Raw genomic sequence first — 27,755 nt, forward strand, 5'->3', positions numbered from 1 at the left:
ATGGCAGAATGTGCAGAATGCACGGTGGGGAAGTCTGGAGATGCGGATGCATGGCCGTCTCTCACGGTAACTGTCTAGGAATGGCTGTGGCATGTGCGCTTGTTTTTTTTATTTTATTTCAGCCGGGGATGCTATGATCTGCTCCTCTCGTTACGATCACGGTTTTGGCTGCAATAATTAACTCCGCCAAGGAGGTTATGCTTTCGGTGCGGTTCGTTGGTTTGTCTGTCTGTCAGCAGGATTATGGAAAGGATCCCATGCGTATAGGCCACACAGAGGACTAGATGATGCCACGGTCACTTTGCTTAACTTAACAGTGAAACAGCTGGAGGGAAATGGCTCTAATGCTAGACTTCTTTTTGTTGATGATTACCTCTGATTTTAATACAGTTAAACCCAATATTTTAACCTGTAGGCTTTTACAACAATTTGGCCTGAGTAATAAACTTGTGGGCTGGATTCTTGACTTTTTAACTAATAGGACATAAAGAGCAAAGGTCAATGGAAAACTGTCTGATCAAGTTTGTTCCTCACCTGGCTTCTCACAAGGATGTGTGCTTTTGCCCTTATTATTTATCCTCTACACAAATATGTGTCAGAGTGGGTGTGAAAATAGGACCATCTTAAAGTGTGCAGATGACTCGGTTATTGTTAGTCGGCTTCAGGACAATGAGATCACCCACGGCCAGGTCATCGACGACTTTGTCAAGTGGTATGAGGAGTTCTATCTCCAGTTAAACATATGTAAGACTAAAGACATGATAACTGATTAAACATATGCAATACTAAAGACATGATAATTGATAAAACATATGTAAGACTAAAGACATGATAATTGATTAAACACATCTGAGACTAAAGACACGATGATTGATTTTAGAAGACATGCCAACACACATGAAGTCATTATCCATTAAGGGTCAGACAGTAGAGTGTGTGCAATCTTGCAAATATCTGGGAACAATGAGTGAACAATTATTGACTCAAAACTGAATTTTGAAGCAAACTGTGAAGTTGTGTGTGAAAAGGGGGCATCAGTGTTTGGTTTGTTAGAGCAAACTGTCCGTTTTCCACTCTGACAAAACCACGATGACCTTATTTTACCATGCTTTTGTTGAATTGATTTGGTCTTTTTCTTTGGTGCTATGGTTTGGAAATATGTCTTTAAAGATCAGAAACTCTCTGAATCTAATTGTTAAATGGTCCAGGCTGACTGGTGAGTCACAGCTTACCCTAGCTGTACACCAGACAGTTACAGCGGACGACTCCCACCCACTGCATTTCAGCTCCTTCTTTCTGGATGAAGGTTCATAGTCTCTGTGTCACACACTTTATTAAAAGAAAAACAAAACAAAACAAAACAAAAAAACCCCAAAGTTTTATCGTGTTTCACATGTTGCACGTGCTACACAGTTGTTACAGCTGTGCAGACAAATAAATCCATCCCTTCCCTAATCCATATATGCAGACCTCATCCAGAGAAAACCGAATAAGCTTAAATTCCTTTACACATACTGGTCTTTTCAAGTATCTTGTTTTATCTAGTTTTGTGAGGTGACACACACAGAACTGACAAAATACAAAATTACTAAGAAAAAGAATCGCTGTTCAACATGTGATTGATATAATTCAATATGAAGTCACTGACAGAGCAGATATTAATAGTGGTTTATAGGTTTTGTGAGAGTCAATGAGGAACCAGTTGATTAATAATAATTTAGGTAAAAAACAATTTCAAATTGGTAATGACAATTTCATTATGATATACAGGTTATGTCTAAAATGCCTAATTTAGTAATGTATAAATGATAAAAATATTTCTGTATTTTTGGTCCATAGAATATGTAAATACCATGTCCCGTTTAATAATAAATGGACATAATCGCAGGGGTGCTGTAGCTAGCGCTCATTGGGCGAAAGGGAGGGAAACACCCTGGACAGGTCGCCAGTCCATCACAGGGCAGACACACAGACAAACACACTCACTGTGGAGCTCTGTCTCAGGCCGCAAGCGGCGTCTTTTCCCCCCAACTAACCACTTTCCCTAGTTGTATAGTGTTCGTTCGTGTTTGTGTCCTGTTACGTGTACGTCATTCCAACATATCAATAACGCACATATTCCAATAACATATCGCGCTAGCTTCGAGGGTGCACACTCGGAGCATGCAGCAGCTTACCCGGTTTCATACACACAAACATTTCCAATTCACGTTCACAATCTTACAGTTTAAAACTCACCACAAACACCTAAATGTTTGTTAGCGTCTTTACTGTTGTTGGTTTTACTGTGACAGTCTTTATCAGTTTACACTCACACACAGTTACCCAGATAAATGTTTGTCCCGTCTTTATTATACATATCGCTTTGTTTGAATGTTCGTATTGCGTTGTAATGTTTGTTGGTTGTCGTGTCTCCCTCTGTTTTCTCTGTTCGTCCGTCTGTCTGGTTATCTGTGTTGCAGTAGCATAGGCCTACCGGTGCAGGGGAGGACCAAACAGAGCTGTAGAAACGCAAGTTCATTTATTTGGCTTTACCGGAGTGGCACATGCGTGGTGCACACGGGGAGGCGGCCACTCCATGGAAAAGGGGTTTTCACCTTAACATGTAACAATCGGCTATCACTAGCCGGAAATCTGTAAATGTTTAAACATTGCTGTGTATTGTGAAATCGTATTGGTGATTATGCATAGGTACTGGAATGGATAATTAACTGCCATATTATTTTAAGTTAACAGAAGGAAGTTGGTATGTTCCGAGGGGAGGGGCTTATAGTTCAAAAGGGTTTTTTTTTTTTTTATCATTGTACGTGGGGGAGTCAGGAGTAAGAACAGAAAGTAGCTGCGCAGTGTGTTGAATAGAATTTGAGAAATTGAGAGTAGCAATTTGTTTACTTATTTATTTGTTAATCTATCTATAAATTCTTTTGTTTGTTTGTTTGTTTGTTTGTTTGTTTTCCCTTGTATATGTATATATATATATATATATATATATATATATATATATATATATATATATATATATATATGTGTGTGTGTGTGTGTGTGTGTGTGTGTGTGTCTGTGTGTATATATTTGTTTGTTTGTTTTTTTTCCCCACACTGTACATATTTGCCACTTTTTCTTCACTTTGGTTGGGACCATTTTTTTGTGCACTGTAAATAAAACATCTGGCACTATTTGCGGCGGAGCCTTTTTTTGTTTGTTTGTTTTTGGTGTGTTTTGCGCAACCCGAACCCCTGTTCAGCTTCACCCTGCCACAGTCCCAAAGTGCAGAAGAAAGTGGTATGAAAATACCTTTGTTCCAGCAGCTATTACTCAGATGAACAAGTCATAGCAACATTGCACAGATCATGGCACAAATCTGTTTATTTGTTTGAGTTATTTTATATATTTATTTATTTTACTTATTTTATGTATTTATTTATTTTACTTTATTTTTTTTTATTTTATTGTTTTTATTTGTAGTTATAGTGGTTTAGTAAGGATTGGAGCCTGAATGCTTTAAATTGTCAGTGTTTCTATAGCATGTGTCAAGGATGACAACTCGTCTACTGCAGACCAAATCTACCTCCAGGTACAAATAAGCTAATCCACCTATCTACCTACCTAGGAAAAACTACCGGGCCCATTTCCAAGTTGGAGTCCAGGGGTGGATCCACGTATTATTTTCCAATTTAGTTAACATTGTGAGTTAGGGCAAAAATGAACTAAACTCACTATAGAAACAAATACAGCAGGTATGTAAGAAATAAGCAATGTCTTAATTATCCTTACTGTTTTTTCCAAGTAGATATGACCAAAACAAGTCTATTTATAGGTTATTGTGGGCTTGCACAACACGCGCGCTATCGCTAATCGTTTCTCACAATAAATTAGCTTTCACAATCATACATTCTGACATTTTTGTTTTAATAGTTTTGGAGATATATGCAGACATATATAATGGCCGTGGCTACAGATTTGAATTATCACAGAAGAGTGCACTATTGGCCTTGGCGGAGGTCTGTGCTCTCCGAATGTAGTTAATATTATAAATACTATTAGAAGTCACATTTAGCCATCTACGATACACGAACAATATAAGTTACTTTGCCAACTTAAATGACTGGTGATCAAGCAAGCTAGCTTGCAAATATATATGTAACATTAGGCTAACGTTAACTCAATTCATAATCTCAACTCCCCCAGGCTAGATGCTCGTTGGCAAAGACATGAGTACTGCACAACTGGTTAAACTCACAAGGTGTCACCAGCTTTTTGCATACTTTAGAGTGAAAAATCGTACCACGGTACTTTGATGTCAACATGCGTACCTGCTATGCAAAATGCATACAAGTTGGCAGGTCTGACATTTGTGTTCTTTTTCCCATTTAGAATGAGCTAGGAACAAAGAACGGAAATAACAGGTATCCCCCTTCCACATGAGAGTGGCACTGCCATAAAAAAGAAAAAAATCTTCCAGGTTAGAACTAATATTTTCATTTATATATGTTTTATTGTACATAAAGAGAAAAAAAAATCCAGTTTTGATATAGACTGTCATCGAAATGAGTCCTGTGTTTTAGTGAGGATTGTGTTGCTGGAGAAGAATGTGTTGGAGAATAACAGAGTGGCATTTGAGACTGAATCTCCTCCAGTTTCAGTAGATCATCACACTGAGAGAGCCAGAGGACAGGTGGAGGGAAGACCCATCACAACCATCAACACCCCTGACCTGTTTCATCCTCAACTCTCACATCATCAGCTCTCAGTGGCAGTGGAAGAGTGTGTGTATCTGTCTGATCCAGGACCTCATGCATTTATACTGGAGCTGCAGCCTGACAACTTCACAGAGGAGAGCAGAAAAAACAGTGAGAAATGTTATAATGCTTTTCAGTGATCAGGTTATGAACTGAACCATACTGCTTACTGCAGATGAAGGTTCCCAACGTGCTCCTGTATGTTATTCAGGGAGAAAACATAACAATTTGTGTCGAATCATAAAAGAATTTAAGAATTGCATTGGGACTAATTTTGATACACAGATCCCAGATCATGAGAACTGGCAATTGCAACTCATCCTCTCTGATTTTGAACTCTGGAACTCTGCAAGGCTGTTACCTGAGCAGTGTGTTCACCTACGACTGTGTGACAAAGCACAGAGACAACTACATCATTAAATTTACAGATGGCCTCATCAGCAACAGTGATGGGGGCACCTACCAGAGGGAGTCTTTGGAACAATGTGTAAAACTGAAATAACAGAATCTGAAGCACTTAAGTTAAACATAAACATATCAAAGGTTACAAACAATGTTCAAAAAGATTTGATTTAGTATTCAATGTAGTTCAACAACGCAATGTTAAGAAACATTTGTTAATCGTGAAGTTGTCAAGAGCACTGATTAGAATTTCTGCTCATTGTTGGTTTCTGTTAAAAAAAACAACAACAACAAAAAAAACCCAACAAAAATACAAATTGCAGTGTCTGATCTGTTGCATTAAGGAGTAATCTAACATATACAAATTGATACTTCTTTTTTTTTTTTTTTCAGAGTGGGATATTTCAAATGAGCCCGAGAAAATTCAAATTCCACTGAACAACAGTGAATATAGTAGCTTATAATCATGGTTATTATGAAGTGATTCTACTCACAGTAGCTTGTCTCCATTTTGTGTTCTTGCTGGATTTGTATGTAAAGAAGGAAAGAAAATGAAAGACTGGTTTGCTATGTTACACACAGGCAGAGCTGTGGTGACTTTGGGTGGAGATACTGTGGAATCCAAACACATGATTCACATGAGGAGATTTTTGATAGGGCCACGGCACTGGCTTGTCAGAAATTTATTGGAAAGATTCCTAACAGCGTGATTCAAAACTCTGGTTAGCCATTATGGTTACGATACAACACTTGAAAAACAACATTGATTTTAGACTCTACAAGATGTTTAAGTCAACAGACTGGACAGTGCAATTTGGGTGTGCCAATGTCATGTTTACTAGTTTATGGCAGTAAAAGATCTTATTTGATGGTGCCATTGTTCAACAGGTTGCAAAAGGGTGTAAGACAGAGACAGATATTAGTCATGTCTTACCTTGCTCTCAATCCCTGCCTATGAGTCATGTTTAAACTTTGTTTAAACCTGTCTCTCCTGGTGTTTTCCTGAACAAGACTGTACCCCATTCGACTAGTCTATCCATTCTTTTGAACCTTTCATAACAGGAAGAAAATGGCACTATCAGTTGTCAATGACAGGTAATACCGGAGGGTATGTGTGTCCCAGTAGCTCTGTTGACTTAGACATCTTATAGAGTCTAAAGTAAATTGTTTGTTGTGTACAGAAAATGTTGTTTGTTTGTTTGGCAGACATCTTCTGTTTGTTGAACAGCCTGTCTCTATCCATGAAGGGTAACTGAAAAAACTCTCCTGCAGTCGAACAGTGAAAATTTGATTTGAACAGCAGTATTTCTGGTAAGCTATCAGAATCGCTAATCCTAAACTCATCGACAGAGCCCTGCAAAGTTTGTTTCCATTCAACACTAGAAGCATCATTCTCTGCTATGACAGCAATCAAGTCAAAGTGGTCCATCACACCAACATCTCACACCGTTTTACACACATAATTTGTCTGTGTGTCATGCCTTGTGTAATCCTTGTGTAAGAGATGAGAGCTGAACACGACAGCTTGCTGTTTCACTCCATGTCTGAAAAGCTGTATTTTTTAAGCTTCAGAATAAACTGTGCCCTTTTCAGGGATTAAAGTTCTCTGTTGCTACGACGGATTTCTGTCAAGTGGATCCCAGAGAGGCCATGTATGAGATCAGTGTAGATCGAAAGGGGGAAAAAAAGCAAGGGGAGGGGGGAGTTACGAGACTTAGGCATCGAACTACCGGGTGATAGGTTAAATATAGGCTATATATGTGTGTGTGTGTGTGTATATCTATCTATCTATATATATATACACACACACACACACACACACACACACACACATATTATGAGGGGCCAAACAGGAAATATGCAAATATAACGCTGAATATATAAATGTAATTCCGAATATATAAAAGTAACTCTGAATGTATAAATGTAAGTCTGAATATATAAATATGATTCCAGATATATACATATATATAAAAGTAAGTTTATACTATATAAATAATTTCTCTTTTTTTTTTCTTCATAGGCTACTGAGTGAGCAAAACAAGTTTAACATTAGCATCGGCAACAGTTTACAGTACAAACATAGATAATCAAGCAAAAACGTTACATAATTTAAATTTGAATGAGGCAATACTTTGGACTTCATTACGGGGCTCTTATTTTCTTGGTATTAGGACCTTCCAAGTAGGGGAGCTAAATTTGACAGGGAACATGCGAAGGGATGAACCGAAGGGGTAGAGATATAGTAAATAATCTCATAATAAGCATTTGATTCATAGAAACCCTTGCTGCAAAATGCAACGAGAGCGACAGAACAGTGTGTGCTTATGGCTCAATGGCAGGTTCCAGCGGACATCCATGGAGGAAGAAGTCTGCATGCTATTTCGCGGAATCGGTTTGGAGAAGTGCTTCAGGTTGTAAACAGGAGCAGGAAAAGGTTCTCATGGTTTAAAGCCTCGGTGAAAGACTGTGCTGACCTCTTCCTCCGTTGTTTGGTGTACGCTTGAACTCGCCATTTAGCTACAAGAATACGGATGGTGAAGAGACTATTTACTATTTCTGTTTGGGCCATCTCTTCACCAAATGCCTTTGCAATTTGGGTGCATTACTTGAAAGGTCCTGTAACGTGTTCAGCTTCACCATGGTGTATAAAGTTATCTAATGTGCACAGTTTAGTTATGAGATGTACAGTTACAGGTTTATTTCGCTGTAATGACCATCTAGTGGCACATTATCCCGCTTATTACACAGCAACTGGTTGTGTTTTTTATGTGAGTGACTGGCAAGAGACTAGAGTCAAAAATCACACCAAGTTTTTTAGCTGTAGGGTTTTGAGAGATGAGGCAAAATTTAGGGTAAGACAACTAAAAAGATGGTAATGCATGGGGGGACCAATGACCAGCATTTCAGTCTTGCCTGCGTTAAGCATCAGGAGATTTGAAGACATGCAACTCTTAATAGCACAAACTCACGCCTCAAGATTAGCCAATCCAGAGCAGTCATTGTGCTGGATAGGTAAGAGAATCTGAGTATCGTCAGAACCACAATGGATGTTAATATTTTTGAAAGAAACGGGAGATTAGAGATCAGCCTATAATTATTTAAGGCTTCAAGGTCAAGGTTCATTTTTATTTAAGTAAAGGCCTGATCATGGCCGTTCTAAAAGCGGAGGGTAAAATTCCAGATTTAAGTGGCAGATTTAAGGGGTTAAGCAGGCAAGAGTCTGGTTTAGCAGAGTGCACCATTTTGGACAGCACAGCTAGAGAGATAAGGTTAAATTGAGTTAAAGGGTGTAGGCAGTCTGATTTGATCAATTAATTAGAATATTACGAAGAATTAAGTCTATATCTATCTATCTATATACAGTATGTACCCCCCCCCCCCCCCCCAGTATATATATATATATATATATATATATATAAAACCTGTATTTCTTGATAGGCGATAATATTTCTAGAATGCTGATAATGTAGGCTTGGCATCCCACGTCCCTTTCAGATAGGCTATGGCTGTAGGCTATAATGTTTTAATTTTCTTTTAATAATGTTATTTTATTTACTTCAGCTTACCTATGAATTTTGCCATACAGTTGTTGTCTACTATCAGTACCATATGTTGTAATGGAGAAGAATTGGGTAATTGGAGCCCTAGAGGCTAGCGTACTGGCACAGCTGGAAGACTGGTCATTCTCTCAGGCTACTAATTAAAGCCACAAACTGAAAATCATACACTTCCTTTCTTGACAATATAACAATAATATGTATAATACCAAAACAATCTAAGATGATAATATAATATATATAATATAGTATACTGAAGTAGGCTAATTAATTAATTAATCACGTCTTGGCGGATACGCACACATTCAACTTTAGTATACACACAAGCCGATGGTAGATATACATTTATAAACGTGACAGAATACCCCAAAACCTGCGAAGTGCGAGAGTGTTAATGCCCTGCAATTGAAATAGTTCTAATACGAATAAAGTTAATCAAGACTGCAATCAAAATCAAAGTTTGTGACAAAAGAATGAGCGAGACGCTGTGGTTCAAAAAAGCAATCTCACCACTCCGACGGAAAGGAGGAAAGCAATCCTTTTGCAACCATCAACATCCTCCACCTCTCACGCTCTCTCTCTCTCTCTCTCCCTGTCTAGAGAGAGAGAGAGAGAGTGAGAGAGAGAGAGAGAGAGAGAGAGAGAGAGAGGCTAGGGGCTTTAAATGTGTGTGTGTGTGTGTATGTGTGTGTGTGAGTGTGTGTATGGGCCATTCCACTGAATCGGTGCCATTTGCATGCTGTAACTTCATTCTTTATCTTTTTTGAGCATTGTGTCTAATAACAAACGTTTAACTATTCACAATTTTTTTACAAGGTTTTCAAGTTCAACATTTTTCTCAGTCCTGTTACCAAAACTCTTACAGCTGTTTAAATATAAGTTAAAAGTCATGCCAAATAATTTCTTTGTTTTTCCCTCAATAAGAGTACTTTAAAGAAATAATTGGTTACATGTTCAGAAAATATATATGTCTGTGCTTAAAAAGTCACAACATATGCAGATGATTTTTTTTTTTAAAAATCACAAAGCTATTTTTCATTTTCAAGGGAGACCCCAACCTCAATTTTATAAAAAAAATCTATCATGTGATTTATCATACAATTGTTTAAATGATGGACCAAACATATTTGAAAAATAAGTAGTTTATCTTTATTTTTTTAATGAAAAACAATTAAGTAACAGGAACGAACACTGGGTCACAGGAATGAGTATTGAGTGATAGGAATGAGTGCTTGGGTGTGTGAGAACAACTGAATATCACAGAACTTTCTTCATTTAAACAAAGATAAAGCAAAGGTCACTATATTTGGCAAATAAATCTTAGTCTAAATAACAACATAAAAGTAGTAATAACTGTGTTTGCATGCTTTTGTATGAGTGTGCTTGTGTGTGTGTGAGCGCACGGGGTGCACTGGGCAGTAAAGAGAGAGAGAAAGGGAGAGAGAGAGAGACAGACAGAGAGAGAAAAACAGAGAGAGAGAGAGAGAGAGAGAGCGAGAGAGAACATGTGAGTATCGCTCGTCCCCCTGCAGCATGTGTGTCTGGCTCCTGCCTCTGCACAGTATGGGTTCTCCATATTCCTCTACAAAAGGCAAGGAAGACAACAAATACAAAAAGCTGACCATAATTAAGTAGGTCCTCAGATCTCTACATTGACAACCAGTACCTAAGCTACCATGGGTGTAGATCTTGATGGTAGTAACAAATATTCAAATGGGAGCTTTGAAGGTCGAGTGCAGGGTGCCCTGGAATGGATTTGACTTGAGATAGGGACCTATGCCCTGGAAAACGTCACGTTTTTTGTGGCATCCGCTCAGCTGTCATCGGCCCTTGAAAAGCCAGGGGAGAGGGTGTAATTCTCGTGCCGGAACATACCCGTATCCGCATCAGGTCCCCAAGGTGAACAGCCTCTGGCATGTTGTGATAAAGTGAGTAAGGGAAGTCGGCAAGTCAGATCCGTAACTTCAGAATAAGGACCAGCTCTAAGGGCTGAGCCGGTCGAGCTGTGGGGCAGAGCGGATGTGGGCGCTCGCCACGGCTGGTCGAGCCGCTGGTACCTGTCATCCCTGTCCATAGTTCCTCCCTGCTGCTTGCCGCCCTATCCCAGGTCGTGTCTCTAGCTCTTTCGACAGAGACTGGGGTGCTGCTCATGGTTCAGGGCAGGATGGTGGCCAGTGGTCAGGGCAAGGGGGGGCCCTGGGACGGCGACAGTCGGGGCGCTTCCAGAAGTGGGTTGTTGCTGCCAGGGGCTCTCCTCCCTCCGGGCTGGGAGGAGCAACCCCAGTGGTGGTTGCGTCGGCCGTATAGCAATCAGTCGACTTAGAACTGGTGCGGACAAAGGGAGTCTGACTGTTTAATTAAAACGAAGCATCATGAAGGCTGGCAAACAGTGTTGACGCGATGTGATTTCTACGCAGTGCTCTGAATGTCAAAGTGAAGAAATTCAAGCACGTGCGGGTAAACAGCGGGAGTAACTATGACTCTCTTAAGGTAGCCAAATGCCTCGTCATCTAATTAGTGACGCGCATGAATGGATGAACGAGATTCCCACTGTCCCTACTCACTATCCAGCAAAACCACAGGGAAGGGAATGGACTTGGCAGAATTAGGGCGGAAAGAAGACCCTGTTGAGCTTGAGTCTAGTCTGCCACAGTGAAGAGACAGGTGTAGAATAAGTGGGAGGCCCCTCGGTTTCAGTAATTCCAGCTGTACTTAATCAAGTGAATAGTATTATAATTAATCAATGTATATACCAGATACACATTTAAAATGGCGATTTCATTCAAACTTCTTAGTCCTGTTACTCTTATTCAGTCCTGTTACCCTTCACATGAGTTACAGGATTGAAAGCAACAAGATTAGCAGATACATGAAATGTAGCCACATGGCATCAATACTAATACCATGAGAACACTTAGCACCTTCAAATGGTTTACCAAAACTATGTTTAAAAAAACAAAAAAACAAAACATAATAACATCTAAGAAATAATTTAGGTAACAGGACTGAATGTTGAGATTGACATTCTCAGACATACTCACAATATGATCAAAAATACAGAAAATAGAGTGAGAGAACTTACTTTTGGTCTTCCCATGGCCTTCAGGAGACTCAAATGATGCTAATTCCTGTTGATCATGTGACTTGTGGAATATCCCAAATTGTTAGAGGGGAGAATGTGTCTGGGTAACAGGACTGAGTAAAAACCTGGGGACACGACTAAAATGTGCATTTTAACGAACATATTACAAATTTCCAATGATAAAATGTATTTTATGCCTAAATTGGAAATAGAGTCACACAATAATACATATTTAAAAAAAAGAACATTAATTTCTGAAGGATTCTAATCACTATATTTCTTGGTGAAGTGTAGTGTTAGAGAGTGGGAATGGGCTAAAATCCTATTTTTTCAGTGTTCTAGGTAGTTTTTGTTAAGGTTTTACATGATGTATCTTCAAATTGCAATAAGGACAAAGTGCAGGACACTTTGCTTGATAATATAATGTATTACACAAATACTTTTCATGCATATTCACACACACACATGTATACACACGCATGTGTGTGTGTATGTGTATATATATATATACACACACACACACACACACACACACACACATATGTTTTTGGGTTTTTTGTTTTTTGCTTTAATCTTGCCTTTTCTGAAAGATGACAGGCCAGAGCCTGCAGCACATTTTTCACCTAAGGAAATGTTCAAATCTTCCAGCTTCATCAGAATGAGATTTGACAAGTCACCACCTATAGTTTCATATTCCTTGAAAAGAGAGCTTCAGAATATGAGTAAATTCTTATAGTAGATAGACTGTCATACCATATCTTATCTTTACATTCTGACTGAAAACAATAAGGAGTGAGATACAGTCTCAAAACCAACCAAGATTCAGAAAACAGCTTGTTTGATTGGGATTTAACAGAAATGAGTTTATCAACATTATAAAATACGAAAATGGTAAGATAAGAGATAAAATTTTTAGTCCCTTGGCATCCCATCATGGCCCTCATACCTACTCAGTTAAGGAGGCCAGAGAGCAATCTGATTATTTCACATCACATGATCCCATAGAATTTAGGGCCCTGACCATGTCCTATAAGTCTTCAACGTGTGTACTTGACCCCATACCCACAGTTAATAAAGTAGCAAACCATTGTTACGTATGGTTAATCCCTGAGCCTCGGACATGCACTCGGATCGGTTAAAGAGGCCCTTAGTAAACAACTTATTCAGAAAACAGATCTTCTTCCAAATGATCTGTCCAGCTAAAGGCCAAATTCTAATCTTCCTTTTGTCTCTCAAACCAAGAGCAGGCCTTGGACAATCACTGTATTTGTTCTTGGAGCAGAACAATATATACAAAGTGTACGTACCATGCTTCAGACCACACCATAGAAGGAAACTGCTCTGTTAAGCACGTGAATAGAAGTATGTGGAGTAGAGGTACATGTTAAAGTGGTGCTAGAAGTAAAATGATAAATGACTGTACACTTAAATTTGTTAGGTTCCCTGCTGTGCCTGCTACATTTGTTAAAGACGTGAGTGTTTCCATTGATGCTGATCTGTCATTTGAGGAGAGGGAATGTGACAGCTAGATGCCCAGAAATGTAACGCTATCGACAGTTTCCACAGGTAAGCTTTTCATGGTAACTGTAGTGTGGTTCCCTCCATGTCTTCTGAGGTAAACAGCGAAGCCCTTGGTCATAGCAATGTTCAGGGCAAGGTTAATATTGAGACTTCATTCAACCGTGTCATTGCACTCCCTCTGGTAGTTGCCCCTATCACTGTTGCTGATGAGGCTGTCTGTAAATTTATTGATGTAGTTGTCAGAAAGAAATCCATTATCATGTCTCTAGTCTTACATATGTTTAATCAATTATCATGCCTTTAGTCTTACATATGTTTAATCAATTATCATGCCTTTAGTCTTACATATGTTTAATCCATTATCATGTCTTTAATCTTACATATGTTTAATCAATTAATCAATTATCGTGTCTTTAGTCTTACATATGTTTAATCAATTATCATGTCTTTAGTCTCACACTGAGAGAGCCAGAGGACAGGTGGAGGGAAGACCCATCACAATCATCAACACTCCTGACCTGTTTCAACCTCAACTCACACTGCATGAGCTCTCAGTGGCAGTGAAAGAGTGTGTGTATCTGTCTGCTCCAGGACCTCATGTGTTTATACTGGTGCTGCAGCCTGACAGTTTCACAGAGGAGGACAGACACAGAGTGAAAGCCATTCTGAACTCTTTCAGTGATCAGGCCATGAACCACACCATGGTGATAACCACAGATGAAAGACCTCTGTGTTCTCACACTTCTATATATTCTGAAGATGAAAACAATGATCCTTTAAGTCAAATCCTCACAGAATTTAAGATGAGACATCACAGATTTGAGAACATTCAGAGTTTTGATCAGAGTCAGGTCCTTCATTTCTTAGAGGAGATAGAGCAGATGATGGAGAGAGGGAACACGCCCAGACAGAAAAGACGGAGAGAAAGAAGTTCTTCTGAAGAGACAGAAGATTCTGAAGGGATGAAGAAGTGGAAGAAAGACAGAGGTAGGCTGCGTTATAGAATAATAACGTAAGTAGAGAGTAAGAAACAAACTGTTCATGATTACTCACTGACTTTGGAAAAATCATACATTTATTGAACTTTAAATATAGTTCCGCTAAAACACAAATAGAAAAAAAATAAATGTTAAAAAAAGAGAAAGATACATAAATAAACCAAATTATATACTGTGTGTCCATGTATGTGTGTGTGTGTGTGTGTGTATATACACACACACACACACACACATACACATATATATATATATATATATATATATATATATATATATATATATATATATATATACACACACACACACATACTGTAGTGTATCTGTATTGATTAAATAGCCAAGATGCTGTACAAATACAGTACTGTATTTCAGCTAATGTATCTGGCAAGGTAATGTATGGGTCAAGTAAATTAATATCATGGTAATATTTTTGGGTATTTTTGAAAGAAAATTAAACAAGGAGATAACACAACACTCAAGAGACGTGCTATACGCAAGATTGGATGCTGCTGCCTATGAGTTAAAGCATACAGTGTTATACAGTAAAGTTTATATTGGTAAGTAGGGAAAGTTCACATTAAAATAACGATAGAAAGCACAGTACATACATAAGCCGGTAACATTGGGTTTATTATGGCTATCAAGACATACATATTAGAGGTTCTGTACTGTACCATTACATGCTTGACAGTGCAATCACTTTGTATAGAAGAGACATGAGATACACGTGTTGTATGCGGGAAGCTGTTGTGTTTGCTATGTCCAGCTATGTCCGCTATGCCCTGTTCTCCAATTGGCATTTCTGAACTCAATTATAACCTTATGGGACAAATATACAGTCGGACATTGCTTGAACGGACGTTATGCACCGCATGACTGTACATTTAAATACAAAATGTGCCACAATAATCTTTTTCTCTCAACTATCTTGTTTTCATAATTATTGGAAGCCAAAATCATAATTGAAAATAAAATTTGATTAATCACCAAGCCCTAACTTCGGGTGGGGTTCTGTAGGTATTGGCCTAAATAGCTACACTTTATCAAATGATATAAGATGGAGATTACATTTTGAAAACATGGAATTAAAGCAGACAATATTTCAATGTGGGAATTAGCTCAGCAAAGACACACACTTTCCTGAGGGACCCTGCAAAGGTTCTGAATAGAAGAGGAGCAATGGTGGGGTTTGAGAAACACATCTCCTGTTTATGTAGGCGTATATTTGCCATACAAAGGACTGTCATCCTGTCAGTTGTACATTTGGTGATTTCCTGTCATTTTTCATTCTGGATTATGGTCAATTGGCACAGACTGTAGAGGTTTTGGATATGTGTGATTCCTGCTTGGCATATGGGTATAGACAACCTCCTTTCCAAGCCTTGAACAGGCAGTAGTGCTAAAGAGCCAAACAAAAATAATCTCCCATATATATACAAGAAAGAAGAAGTCAGATTACAGACTAACTAGACAAGACATGTATCAGTCTAACATTTTATTTAAACCCAGTAATGAGAGCAAAGAGCAAGGGTGAATTGTTACACACCTAATAGAAAAGAAAAAAGGTTTAAACAATATCTGTGTGGATATTCCAGTGAACACTGCTGGGTCAATGATTAAGAAATGGAAAGTGCATCAAACCATCCCATCCATACCTGGACTTGGCCATCCCTCTAAACTTATCATCCAAACAAAGAGGTTTGTGAGGGGAAAAAACTATCCCTACTGTGAAGTATGGTGGTGGCAACATCACAGTGTGGGGATGCTTCTTGTCAGCAGTGACAGGCAGTCTTGTCAAAACTGAAGTTGGTGAATGGAGGTCTGTCAGACTAGATGAATGCTGAGGTCTTGCTGAAAGCTCATGAGAACAGTTCTGATCATATTAAACACGTGGTCACATGGAATGAGTTAGAGCTCAAGAGAGAGAAGGCAACTGACCAGGTAGAACTGTTCCAGCTAGAACAGCATTGGAAAGAAGTTCTTACTGGTCTGGTCACAATCATGCAGTCCTTAGCTGGATAATGGCTGTCAACAGAGTTGAGAGTGGAGTCAGTTCACATGCTGTGCACCTGGACAAAAATATACAAAATAAAGTGACTACCTGTTTTGGTCACAAAGTAGTCAAGAGACTGATTCCCCACACTAAGCTGTCTAAATATTATCATGTCATCTTGGATTTTACCGCACACATCAGCCCCCTGGAACATATATCAATTGTAGTCCAATTAGTCAAACTGGAACAAACACCTGAGATCAAGAGTGGTTTTAGGCCTCCTGGCAGCTCTTGAAACAGGTCTTAGTTTGTCAAATCTCATTTTGAACAGACATGAACATCCCTTTAGGTGATTTCAGAGGGCAGTTTTGTAATAAAGAGGGCAAGTATGAAAGGCAAGAACAATAGGGCTACAGGCAAGACTTGGAGAGACACCATATGCCCTAGATGTCCCCAAAGGGCTCATCATTGCAAATGCCACCATTGTATAAAATGTATATATACCATACATACACACACATTGTATAATATTCAAAAATCTACATGTATTTGTCATCGTGTGTGATTTATTTGCATTTTTAACATGCTTTTTCATCTCACTTTAGCAGAGACCAAAATCATGGAAAGAGCAAAGCAAATCATGGGGAAAGTTAGACACAAAGTTGAATGCAAAGTTGAACCGAATTTGAAAGGCCATATTAAGACCGACAAAAAACTTTTAAATTACATGAGGTTAGTGCAGGTTTTTTTTCCCTAGAAGAAAAGGTTACAGTGAAGTTTGGGTACATTTGGTACATTTCTGTGAATCAAGTGTTCAGTATTGTCATGCTTTTCTGTACTCAGAGACAATATTTTAGGTTTGGATGAACAAACTGTCAGGAAAACCACTGTGGGCGTCTTTGGAATGACAGGAGATGGTAAAAGCTCCCTGATAAATGCAATCTTGGGTAAAAAGTTTTTGCTTCCATCTGGGACGGGTGGCGCTTGCACTTCAGTCTGCGTACAAGTGGAGACAAACATGACAGATGTCAGATACACGGCCGAGATAGAATTCATCTCAAAAAAGGTAACATGGTTTATCCACATTCTACCACCACATGCCAGTCTGGTTATGAAAAAAAAATGCTGGAGTGTTGAGTTGTGTGCTTAAAAAAAAAAAAAGCCAGATAAGTTATACTATGTTTGTAGCATTTATGTTACATTCTTGGCCACTGGCTCAAGGACATCACTTCCAGTCTCATAATTTAATACTTCTCTGAGGAAAATACTTCTCAGAGCGGGGGGGGGGGGGCGGGGGGGGGGGGGCTGTAGAAGTCTGCACAGATAACAATAAACTCTTAACAACTGGTATACATGTATGCTTCACCTCCCGCAAAAAGAAAACCTGTTTTATATGCCAACATAGGAGTGGGAAGCGGATCTAAAGGATCTTCTGGCTGTTTTACGTGAAGAGGAAGAGGAACCTGAGGAAAGTGACATAGTCCAGACAGCAAAGGAAAAAATCTCAGCGGTTTTTGGAGAGGAGGCTGTTCAGAGAAGCTTTGAGGAACTCAAACATGATGACCAGTATTCACGCATTGTTGAGTTACTCACATCCCCCTCAAAAAGGGTTTCATGTCGTTCAGTAAGTGACTGTCTTTGCTGGGATAGTTTCTCTGAAAATACATTCTGGTGAGGATTATTCCCTGGCATTTTTAGCGTAATATGAAAATTTCAAATGTAATCTTAATGTAAATGTTAATAAGATTAAGAATAAGATCACAAATCCAGTGAAAGTGTCTCATTCCTTTTAATTATTATGTTGGAAAATGTTGGACTATGTTGGAACAAAATTCTTCAGGAAGGTCTTATTTAGAATTTCATTTAAATGAAGCTTAAACGCAATTTATGTGGTGTCTCAATGTAAATCATTTACAAAATGAAGAAATTAAGTCTCTTAAGTAGCAGTGGGTGGGACAGCACCAGTCAAATCCCTGTTTTTGATTTTCATTGTTTATTTGTATGTGTAACTTTGATCCTGCTGTTGCATATTGAGTGACAGTTCATATACTGTCTAAATGGTGCTTACAGATGCACATTGTTTATTTTTTTTTTTTTCCTCTGATGCATATGAATGTTAACCCATACATAATCAAGAGTTCTTCTTGAAGTCATTGTTGTCTTTTTCCCATAACAGATTACAGTAAATATTTTTCCTTGCCAATTTTTTTTTGAATATGCATTTCTGTTACACATACTGTGTTGTTCTCTAACCCTAGTTTACCTATGTATTTGTTTGTTTGAAATTAATCTGAAATGAGGAAAATGTACATAAATGAGTCTCTATTTTGAAACGACTTCTTTCAGACTGTGAGACATAGTCTGATGTGATTATGATTATGATTACTATGAACAGGCTTCAAAGCTCTCTGATGAAATCAGATGCTTCATTAAAAATGATGACTCAAATCTGGGAGGATGTTACTGGCCACTGGTGAAGAGAGTGACGGTCAAAGTGCCAGACTGTGGAGATATTCTAGAGAACATTACATTAGTTGATATTCCAGGAAATGGAGACTACAGCAAGACTAGAGACCAGATGTGGACAAAGGTAATTAGTTATTACTTCACTTTATTTTTTACTTTACTAAACTTTAATTTACTAAAATATGTTTTTAGTTTATACCAGGGAATTCATTTATGCTTTCACAGAAACATTTCAATGGCCAACAGAGCTCTGCCATTAGTGCCAAAAACAATTTGTTATGCACGATTTCTTATGACGGTCTCTGAAGTGTATTTGGATTCAGTAGGAGGTGTCATAGAAGGCTGTTCAGTGAAATATGACAATAGTTAATGCATAGCCTGATAGATTACAAATGCGCCCTCTCCACAGCCAAATCAGTTTACCACTTGAAAATCATTAATCTTAACAAAAATAAGCTCCTAGGTTCCTTTTTGATACAGTATCTCAACTTACCCAGAATCACTCCCCCCAATCTAGCCCTTTTACTGCAAGTGATTTTTCTAGGCTTAATTTGTGGGGCTATTCAAATGAATTTATCAAATCAGACTGCCTGCACACTCTCCATCACTGCACCTGAGATTAATCAGAATACGCGCCCTTTAATTCAATTTAACCTTATCTCTCCAGCCGTGCTGTCCAAATTGGTGCACTATACTAAACCAGCCTCTTGCCTGTTTAACCCCCTACCTGCTAAACTTTACCTCGAGCTATTCTCAGTCCTCAGCCAACAATCCTAAACATTCTAAATATGTCACTTAAATCTGGCATTTTACCCTCCGCTTTTAAAATGGCCATGATCAGGCCTTTACTTAAAAAAACAAACCTTGACCCTGAGGCCTTAGATAACTATAGGCCGATTTCTAATCTCCCATTTCTTTCAAAAATACTTGAAAAAATTGCAGCTGCTCAGCTTATAGCCCATATGTCCTCTAACAGTCTGTTTGAAATATTTCAGTCAGGCTTCAGGTGTTGTCATTCTACAGAAACCGCACTTACTAGAGTAACTAATGATCTTTTATTAGCCATGGATGCTGGTGCTACTTCTATTCTTATTCTGCTTGATCTGAGTGCAGCATTTGATATGGTCAATCACACAATATCGTGAAAGTGCCTGGAAAATCAAATTGGCATTCATGGTCTGGTGCTCTCTTGGTTTAAATCTTATCTGTCTGAGAGAAGGCAGTGCATGCACTATAATAATGTGACCTCTGAGTACCGTGAGCTTAACTATGGTGTTCCTCAGGGGTCAGTCCTCGGCCCTCCCCTCTTCTCTATTTACATACTCCCTTTGGGTGACATTATTCGTAATTACAACATTAACTTCCATTGTTATGCTGATAATACTCATATTTTCTTATGTATCAAGCACAATGAGCATCAGAATTTGGGAACCTTGAGCTGTGTCTTTGTGCTATTGAGGGTTCAATGTCTTCAAATTTCTTTATCAATGCAGGCAAGACTGAAATGCTGGTCAGTGGTCCCCCTATGCATGAGCATCTTTTTAGTGATCTTATCCTACATTTTGACAGCTGCATTATCTCTCAAAACTCTACAGCTAAAAACCTTGGTGTGATTTTTGACTCTTATCTCTCACTTGTCACTCATGTCAACAACATAACCAAAACTGCCTTTTATCACCTCCATAATATCGCTATAATTAGGCCCTTTCTAAGTATAGCTGATGCAGAAACCATTGTTCATGCATTTGTCACGTCTCACCTCGATTACTGCAATGTTCTGTACTCTGGTCTGCCTGTCTCTATTACCAAAAGTCTTCAGCTGGTCCAGAATGCTGTCACCAGAATCTTTACCAGAACAAGGAAGTTTGACCACATTATATCTGTCCTGGCTTCCCTTCATTGACTCCCCACTCTAACAAGGGCAGATTTTAAGGTCCTCTTATCAACATATAAAATTTTACATGGGCCTGCAGCGACATACCTATCTTACTTAATTACAACCTATAACCCCCCTCACACCCTGTGCTCTCGAAATTCTGGACTATTAGTCATTCCAAGAATTAAAGAAGTCCTCTGGCAACTAAGCCTTTTCCTACTGCGCTCCTGTTCTCTGGAGTGGTTTAGATACAGAAGTTAGGGAGGCAAACTCTCTCCATTCCTTTAAAACCAGACTAAAGACTTATCTATTTTCTCTCATTTATGTATAAAACAATTTGGATTTGACTTGTTGTGGACATGTACAGCCAAATAAATAAACTTATAATAATAATAATAATAATAATAATAATAATAATAATAATAATAATAATAATAATTACTATTACTATTATTATTATTATTATTATTATTATTATTATTACACCTAAAAAGTGTCTTATTTAAGTTTAGTGTTTGTGTAACATGCCTTTTCCATTCTTTTTTGTCAGATATTGAGAAACTGCTCCATTGTATGGATTGTATGTGATATTGATAGAGCCACATCTAAAAAGGAGGCCTGGGAGATCCTGAATAGGAGTCTAACAGATATGGCACAGGGAGGAGAATGCACCACCATCAACTTCATCTGCACAAAAACCGACAACATTGACACCAACTTATACATGAGGTTAGAGAGTATTTGTATCACTTATTTTTCCATTATTTTGTTTTCAATAAATTCTACAAATCTAAAAAATAATCTTTGAATTTTAGAAACTCAAAATTAGAAGATGGAGATCTAAAAATCACTAACAAGGTAAAAAAAAAAAAAAAAGCAATTGTGATCTTTGTTTATTTATATTGTTAGAGCTGATCATGAAAAACCATGGTTAATTGCATGATTAACTATTTTCCAGGACCAGAGGAAACGAGCATGCACATTACACAGAAACAGAGTTTCCAAGGATAAAGTGAAAAAGACTTTTGAAAAACAGGGCAAATTCATGGTATATTGCCCTATTCAAGATGAACAGATCTTTGTTTCTCTTTCACATATTCTATTAATACTGTCTCTGATAAATCCATCTTTGCGTTGCAGAAATATTTTGGCAAAAACTTTGAGGTGTTCACAGTAAGTTCTCAGGAATACTTTGAAGAGGATTCAATTCTGAAGCAAGAGGACACAGGTCAAGTACTTTTGAAATTTCACCACTGTGGTGAAAGTTCTTATTTCCACATAAAGATTTTCTGCTTCTAGAGCTTAAATCAAGTTCATTTGCAAAATTCATTCGTTAAAGCATTGATAAGGCAGTTGGATATAATCGTGATCGTTGACTGCCTATGTAACTTTCATAATAAAATCATTTGCAGAGATTCTAGAGCTCCAAGATCTTCTGAGGACTCTGAACAGGAGTCACTCCAGAAGAGTGGCCACACAGTATTTGTCAAGGGCCAGTGGTCTCCTCTCTCTGATTCATGCATCCAATTGTAACCACACAGAGAGGGTAAGACTCACTGCAACTGAAGAACATGTTATCTTCTCAGTCACTCTGTCTCATCTACAAGGCATAATCCACATGTTCTGCTGTTTCTCTCACATTAAGGACAAATGTAAATTACATGACATCTTAATGAAAACATTGAAGAACCAGTTACATCTCTTCCGTGATCACCTTAAGAAACTTTGTTGTGAACTGGAATCAAGACTCACTGAAGGGGCTGAGAAAGCAGAAAATCAGAGTGTCAAAATGGTTCAGAAGAATGTGAATCCACCAGTAAGTTACTCATTTCACTGATGCATTTTCTATTTTTTTTTTTTAAATTTGAAGTTATTTCCATAGTAGTGTACATGCAGCTTTCAAAGTTTTCAACTGTAATCATGATATTTTGCTTTAATTCAATAATATGTCCTTCTTTAGAGAGGCACAGATGGCAGGAGATACCACAAGACTTTAACCGCCCTGTGCAAAAACAAAGGATGCTTCAGGTCAAGGAATGGAGAGACAAGAGACCTGAACAAGTCTTTGGCTGCAGCGATGTATGACTGCATTAACGAGAAGTTTCATCTCTTTTTCCCGTGAGTGTTGCAATCAAAATATGTAACACTGTTGTTTTACCCATGACCGCCCTGTGTAACATTTATGTCAAATGTAATGTGTGCAGAAATGAAGAGAAAACTGGGCAGTCAGTGCGTGAAAAAATTGATGAATTCAGCATCATTTCCAGTCCAGTTATTATGGAGTACAAACACTCTCCAGTGATGGGTCACATCCTGAACTTTCTAAGAACAGAGGTAAGTGAGAACTAGATCTGTATATCTGCACTACCCTTTCATTGTGAAATTCACTGCAAAATATTTTGTGAAGAAAGGATAAAATGGAGGAAAGTAATTCTTTCACACAAATAAGAAAACTATTTAGGAACCAGAGCAAACCCTTAAATGAGATGTGACACGATTGAGCTATTGGTGAATTTGTTTCACTGTAACAGATGTTTTGCGCAGTAATTTGAAGACTTTGGTTTGGTCATGAATTAAAATTAGAGATAAAGCATGTACATCAAATGTGGGCCATATGTTCTGACACTGAAACTATCTTCCTAAAGGCAAATCTGGGGTACAACATAATGCGTGTTGATGGATAGTACCTTAGACTGGCACACTGATGTGACTTTCATAAGAGGCTGTCGGAGTTTTTATTCTTTGTTTCTGTAAGCCTGGGCAGAGAAACCAGTTTGGCTCTCTCTTTACTCTGAGCCTACACCCTTTGTATGACAACAAAGCAATGACAGGTTAAAGTAAATACAGGCAGGGTTTTTGTCTCCTGGATCTTTTCCTGATTTGGGTAGAAAGGAAGTTATATCTTCACTGGATGTTCCTTTAGACACAAATATATACGAGGGCCCACCACATACCACTTCATGTCTACTGTATTTGGTCTAAGAGAGAATGTCACTAAGAATGCTATGTCCAGGGTGAATAATCCTTAAACGTATTTAGATTGGCTCTCCCTTAGAACTGCACCCAAGAGACACTTGTATTGTGCAAGAGCCTGAGCTGCACAATACAGAGACAGTCTCCCTCTTAGGCGCTTTCGCACCGAACAGTTCTAGGGTCTAATTCGATAGGAACTACCCCCTGTGGAGTTTCCCCTAGAACTACATTCGTTCTAGGGCCTTTTTTCTGTTTGCTTTCGCACCGCCAGTAGGAACACTGAAGTGACGTAAGCCGGCCGACAGTATAACATCTAAGAGCTGTTGTTTATGACTAACCAGGATAGCTTCACATTTTGAAGTACAAATTTAATGACTTTTAAGACCTTTTAAATACCTCCAAAAGGAAAAAAAGAACCATTACTGCGGCAAAAGAAATCGACAAACTAGACTACAGTATACGCAGAGTTTTATTGAATTTGAATGACAGAAATATCGATTGCACATTAGATAACCTATAACTGCCTTCTCATTAACGAAAATAAAACTGTATGGCGATAGACCCAGTCCAATGGAGAAAATAATTTCCCAATGCATTTATGCATTTACCACCGCAGTAGCAGTGAATGACTTGATGGGCATAGTACTTTTCGGGTGCTAGCATAGCGCTTGTGCCTGACCCTTGCTCGCGGCATCGTGTTTTTTTTTTTCCCTTTTTCCCCGCCACAGCCCTAAAATCGTAAGCTGGATAAACACATTCTTATTTTAGGTTAAAATGCGGATCACAGCCAAAAAGCGGACATACAAGCACCTACCGAAGCGGAGTGTACGCTACCTCTTCAATGTACAAATATACATTGGACGTTGCAAAATGGTCATTGTTGGGGGATATAAAATACCGGTAAAATAAAACATAAAAACCATGTGCCCCCTCCTACAATTCCAGACATTTTGAGACATGAATATCAAAAGCTAAATGAAATACGTTCTAAGACTTTATATTTTGCACGGATCTTTAAAAATGGCGGTTGCAATCATCGTATACCTGCGTCTGGACCAATGGCTGTACACCTACGTCACAAGGTTCCTATTGAGCTGCAAAAGTACCTACCCTGGAGTAGGGGCTAAAAAAGCCCCTCAAAACGGCGTTCTTAGAACTAAAATCATTCTAAGTTCCTGCGGTGCGAACACGCCAAAAAGGGGGTACTTTCTCCAACAGTTCTAAGAACTATGAAAAGTTCCTCCGGTGCGAAAGCGCCTCTTGTCACATTGTCCTGTCCAGACACAACCTGGTCAATAAATGAATGGTGAAGAATTAATTTTCCAGGGATCAATTTCCCTGCAGTTTATCTTGCCCACACACTCCAACAGAACAATGGAGAGTCCCTACAATTTATCAAACTGATCTATTAGAAGAACAAGATGTTTCAGCCAGAGGCCACTGTAGATGGTAAATGTCGGCACAGGATCCAACACATGTCAGGCAGGACCCAGCACCACTCCTGAGGAGGTTGTGACATGGCATAGATAGAAGTTCCAAGTGAAATTCCAGACTCTGTCCTCAGGATGGTTCTCAAGGGGGTTCCTGCGGCAGCAGTCAACCTGGGTTTTCTGTCGGTGGAGGGCTCTTTGATGGTGGACACAGACTATTTCCCCACACTGCCTCCACCCACCGAAACCAACTGTCCACCACTGGGGCCTTGAACTGGCTTAGACCAAGTGACACAGGAGAGTCGTTCTGATGGGTCTAGGAATAGCTGCACAGGAATCTCTCTATGTCCTGGATTGTCCTCTCTACTTGGCCATTCCACTCCAGCTGGTAATCTGATGTGAGGCTTACCATGACCCCCAAACTTTCCACGAATGCCTTCCAGACACAGGGGGACGAACTGGAGGGTACAGTAATGCAAGATATCCTTTCAAAGGCCAAAGCAATGGTTGATGTGATGGAATAGGGCATCCACAGCCTCGATTCTAGAAGGGAGATAGGTATCTATGACTACCAAGGTACAATGTCAGTGTTTCCTCAGAAGACGGGTGGTTTGTGAAAAAGTTGATTGCCACATTAGACCAAAGCTTTTGTGGGACAGGCCAGGCCAGTTTACCAGATGGAACCTCCAGAGGGGATTTGGTGGCACCACAGAAAGAGCAGGATTATACATACTACCTGACATCAGATGCCAAGGTGGGCCACCAGTATATTACAAATAGTAGTTGCATGGAACGATCTACCAGGGTGTTGAGAAGGAAGCTGGGGGGGCAAGCTCCCCAGTTGTCACTTAATACTGAAGGGATATAGGTTTTGACAAGCTGACAGCATGAGGCTGCTGGTTCTCTCTTGAATTCCTGTGCGATTTTGTTGTAACTGCCATTGGACAAGATGTGTTATTGTCCATTTCCCCAACTAGTCAGATTTATCAAATTTACCCAATGATTTTGGTTTGTAGGAGTTACTCACATACAGCACAGTGCTGCACCCACATGTTGGTGACAGTTATGCAAAAAGAAAAGAAAATACAAACTTATATTTAAAAAAAAAAAAAAAAAAAAGACGACCAATCTTGATTGAGACGATAGAAAAAAGGTCTCAATTCCAAAACCAAACTCGAGGTACTGCAGCCCTAATTTCCACAAATGTCGGTCTTTGTGGATGGAAAAATAAGCCAGCATTTAATTTCAGACTAATGCTTTTCTACTCACAATATCCACCCTGGAGCTATAACAAATTGTTTGCAGGCCAGCACAGTAATGATTTTGGGCAATATTGTAATTCTTTTGTGAACAAATAAGTTGAAATGACCAATTTCAACTTCATTTACATATATGTTACTTGTGTGTTTGATATCCACTGAAAACTAATACGTAATCATGATTAACTGAATCAGCAGCTGATAGTATGTTTGAAACATCATTTTTTTCAAGTGCAGGATTTGTGGTCTTTTTACCAACATATAAACAGGAAAACAAGCTGAAAGAGGACCTTCAAAGAGACCTTCTTGAAGAAAAGAAAAAACTCTACGCATCACTCACAGATGTCATCAAAGAAAAAATGATTGTCTGTTATAAAGGTAAATTCAGTGGAACAGAGTCACACTCCTTCAGGGTTTCAGGTCATGACATTTCAAACAATGTGTTGCTTATATTGTTTCAGAGGCTGCAGAACACACAGGAACCGGGTCAATGAAGAGGAAGCAGGACGTGTTGCAAAATCACGTTGAGTCAGAAAAACACAGCATGTTCAAAGACGCGAAAAAGATAATGCTGGATTCATTGAACAAACTGACGGTTCGATAATTTTCTTTTGTGTTTAAGAACAATAATTCTGAATTAGCGGCAGAAACATCAGAATGAATTAGATACATCAATCAGTAAAATGACACGTGTAACTCAAATAACTTTCTTTGTTTCGTTGGCAAGGAGCACATTGAGAGAGAGCTGGCGGAGAAACTACAGGAGTCTATGGCTCATTCACTTACTGAATGGAACACCATATCCAACATTGGTAAATGAAGCATCTCATTTAGAACAGGACTTTTAAATGTTTCAATTACCAGTCAGACCAGTACATGAACAGAATAGCAGATTCCAAAACTTTTGGATTTGTTGTCTGTTTGAAATGCTTTTTAAGAGACCTGTGGTATTGGAATCACTCACTTTTCCAGAGAGGATCAGGGATCTAAAGCCACTTGTGTCTGTGCTGTTGTGTTGTAGATGTCACTGAAGAAATTGAGGAGATGAAGGAGTTATCTCGTATGTTGGATGAAGACCAGACTTAAGACATCAGTCAATGCTGGTTAAGCATACTGAGTTGACTGAAGCTATACTGACTGCTTATCAGTGGATAAGGCAGAACAATGTGAAAATGTCTTTTCATTCTATGCTCATGTGTTAAATGGGAATTTAGAATAATACAGTATGTTTAAAATGATTATAAAAGACCAGGATACTCATCCTTCCTCCTGAAAGTGTGTGGTTCTACTCTCTCTCTCTAAACCTACATAAACATGTCATTCAGTTCAGTAGGGTTCTACTCTCTGTAAACCTTCATTAACATGTCATTCAGTTCAGGCTTAGCTGTGTGTTAGACTAGAGCTGGAACAAAAGCCAAAATAAATGACACACTGAGTCATATATATGTACTAAAGT

General features: G+C 38.7%; 1 protein-coding gene across 1 annotated transcript; it reads left to right on the plus strand.

Annotated features, from left to right (window-relative positions):
* Window positions 1-27,385, plus strand: LOC115829278 (nuclear GTPase SLIP-GC-like). The gene is made up of 20 exons (XM_030793332.1): window positions 1-66; window positions 630-744; window positions 4,566-4,850; window positions 5,093-5,226; window positions 10,809-11,002; window positions 17,139-17,361; window positions 17,701-17,919; window positions 18,691-18,885; window positions 21,188-21,366; window positions 21,453-21,495; window positions 21,596-21,718; window positions 21,802-21,865; window positions 22,050-22,183; window positions 22,358-22,453; window positions 22,598-22,755; window positions 22,842-22,971; window positions 26,569-26,677; window positions 26,761-26,894; window positions 27,027-27,111; window positions 27,321-27,385. Exons 1-20 carry the CDS (start codon window positions 1-3, stop codon window positions 27,383-27,385), a joined length of 2,751 nt encoding a protein of 916 aa, XP_030649192.1.
* Window positions 27,386-27,755: the final 370 nt, after the last annotated feature.

The sequence above is a fragment of the Chanos chanos genome, chromosome 16 (genome assembly GCF_902362185.1).
Source record: "Chanos chanos chromosome 16, fChaCha1.1, whole genome shotgun sequence".
Taxonomy (NCBI): Eukaryota; Metazoa; Chordata; class Actinopteri; order Gonorynchiformes; family Chanidae; genus Chanos; species Chanos chanos.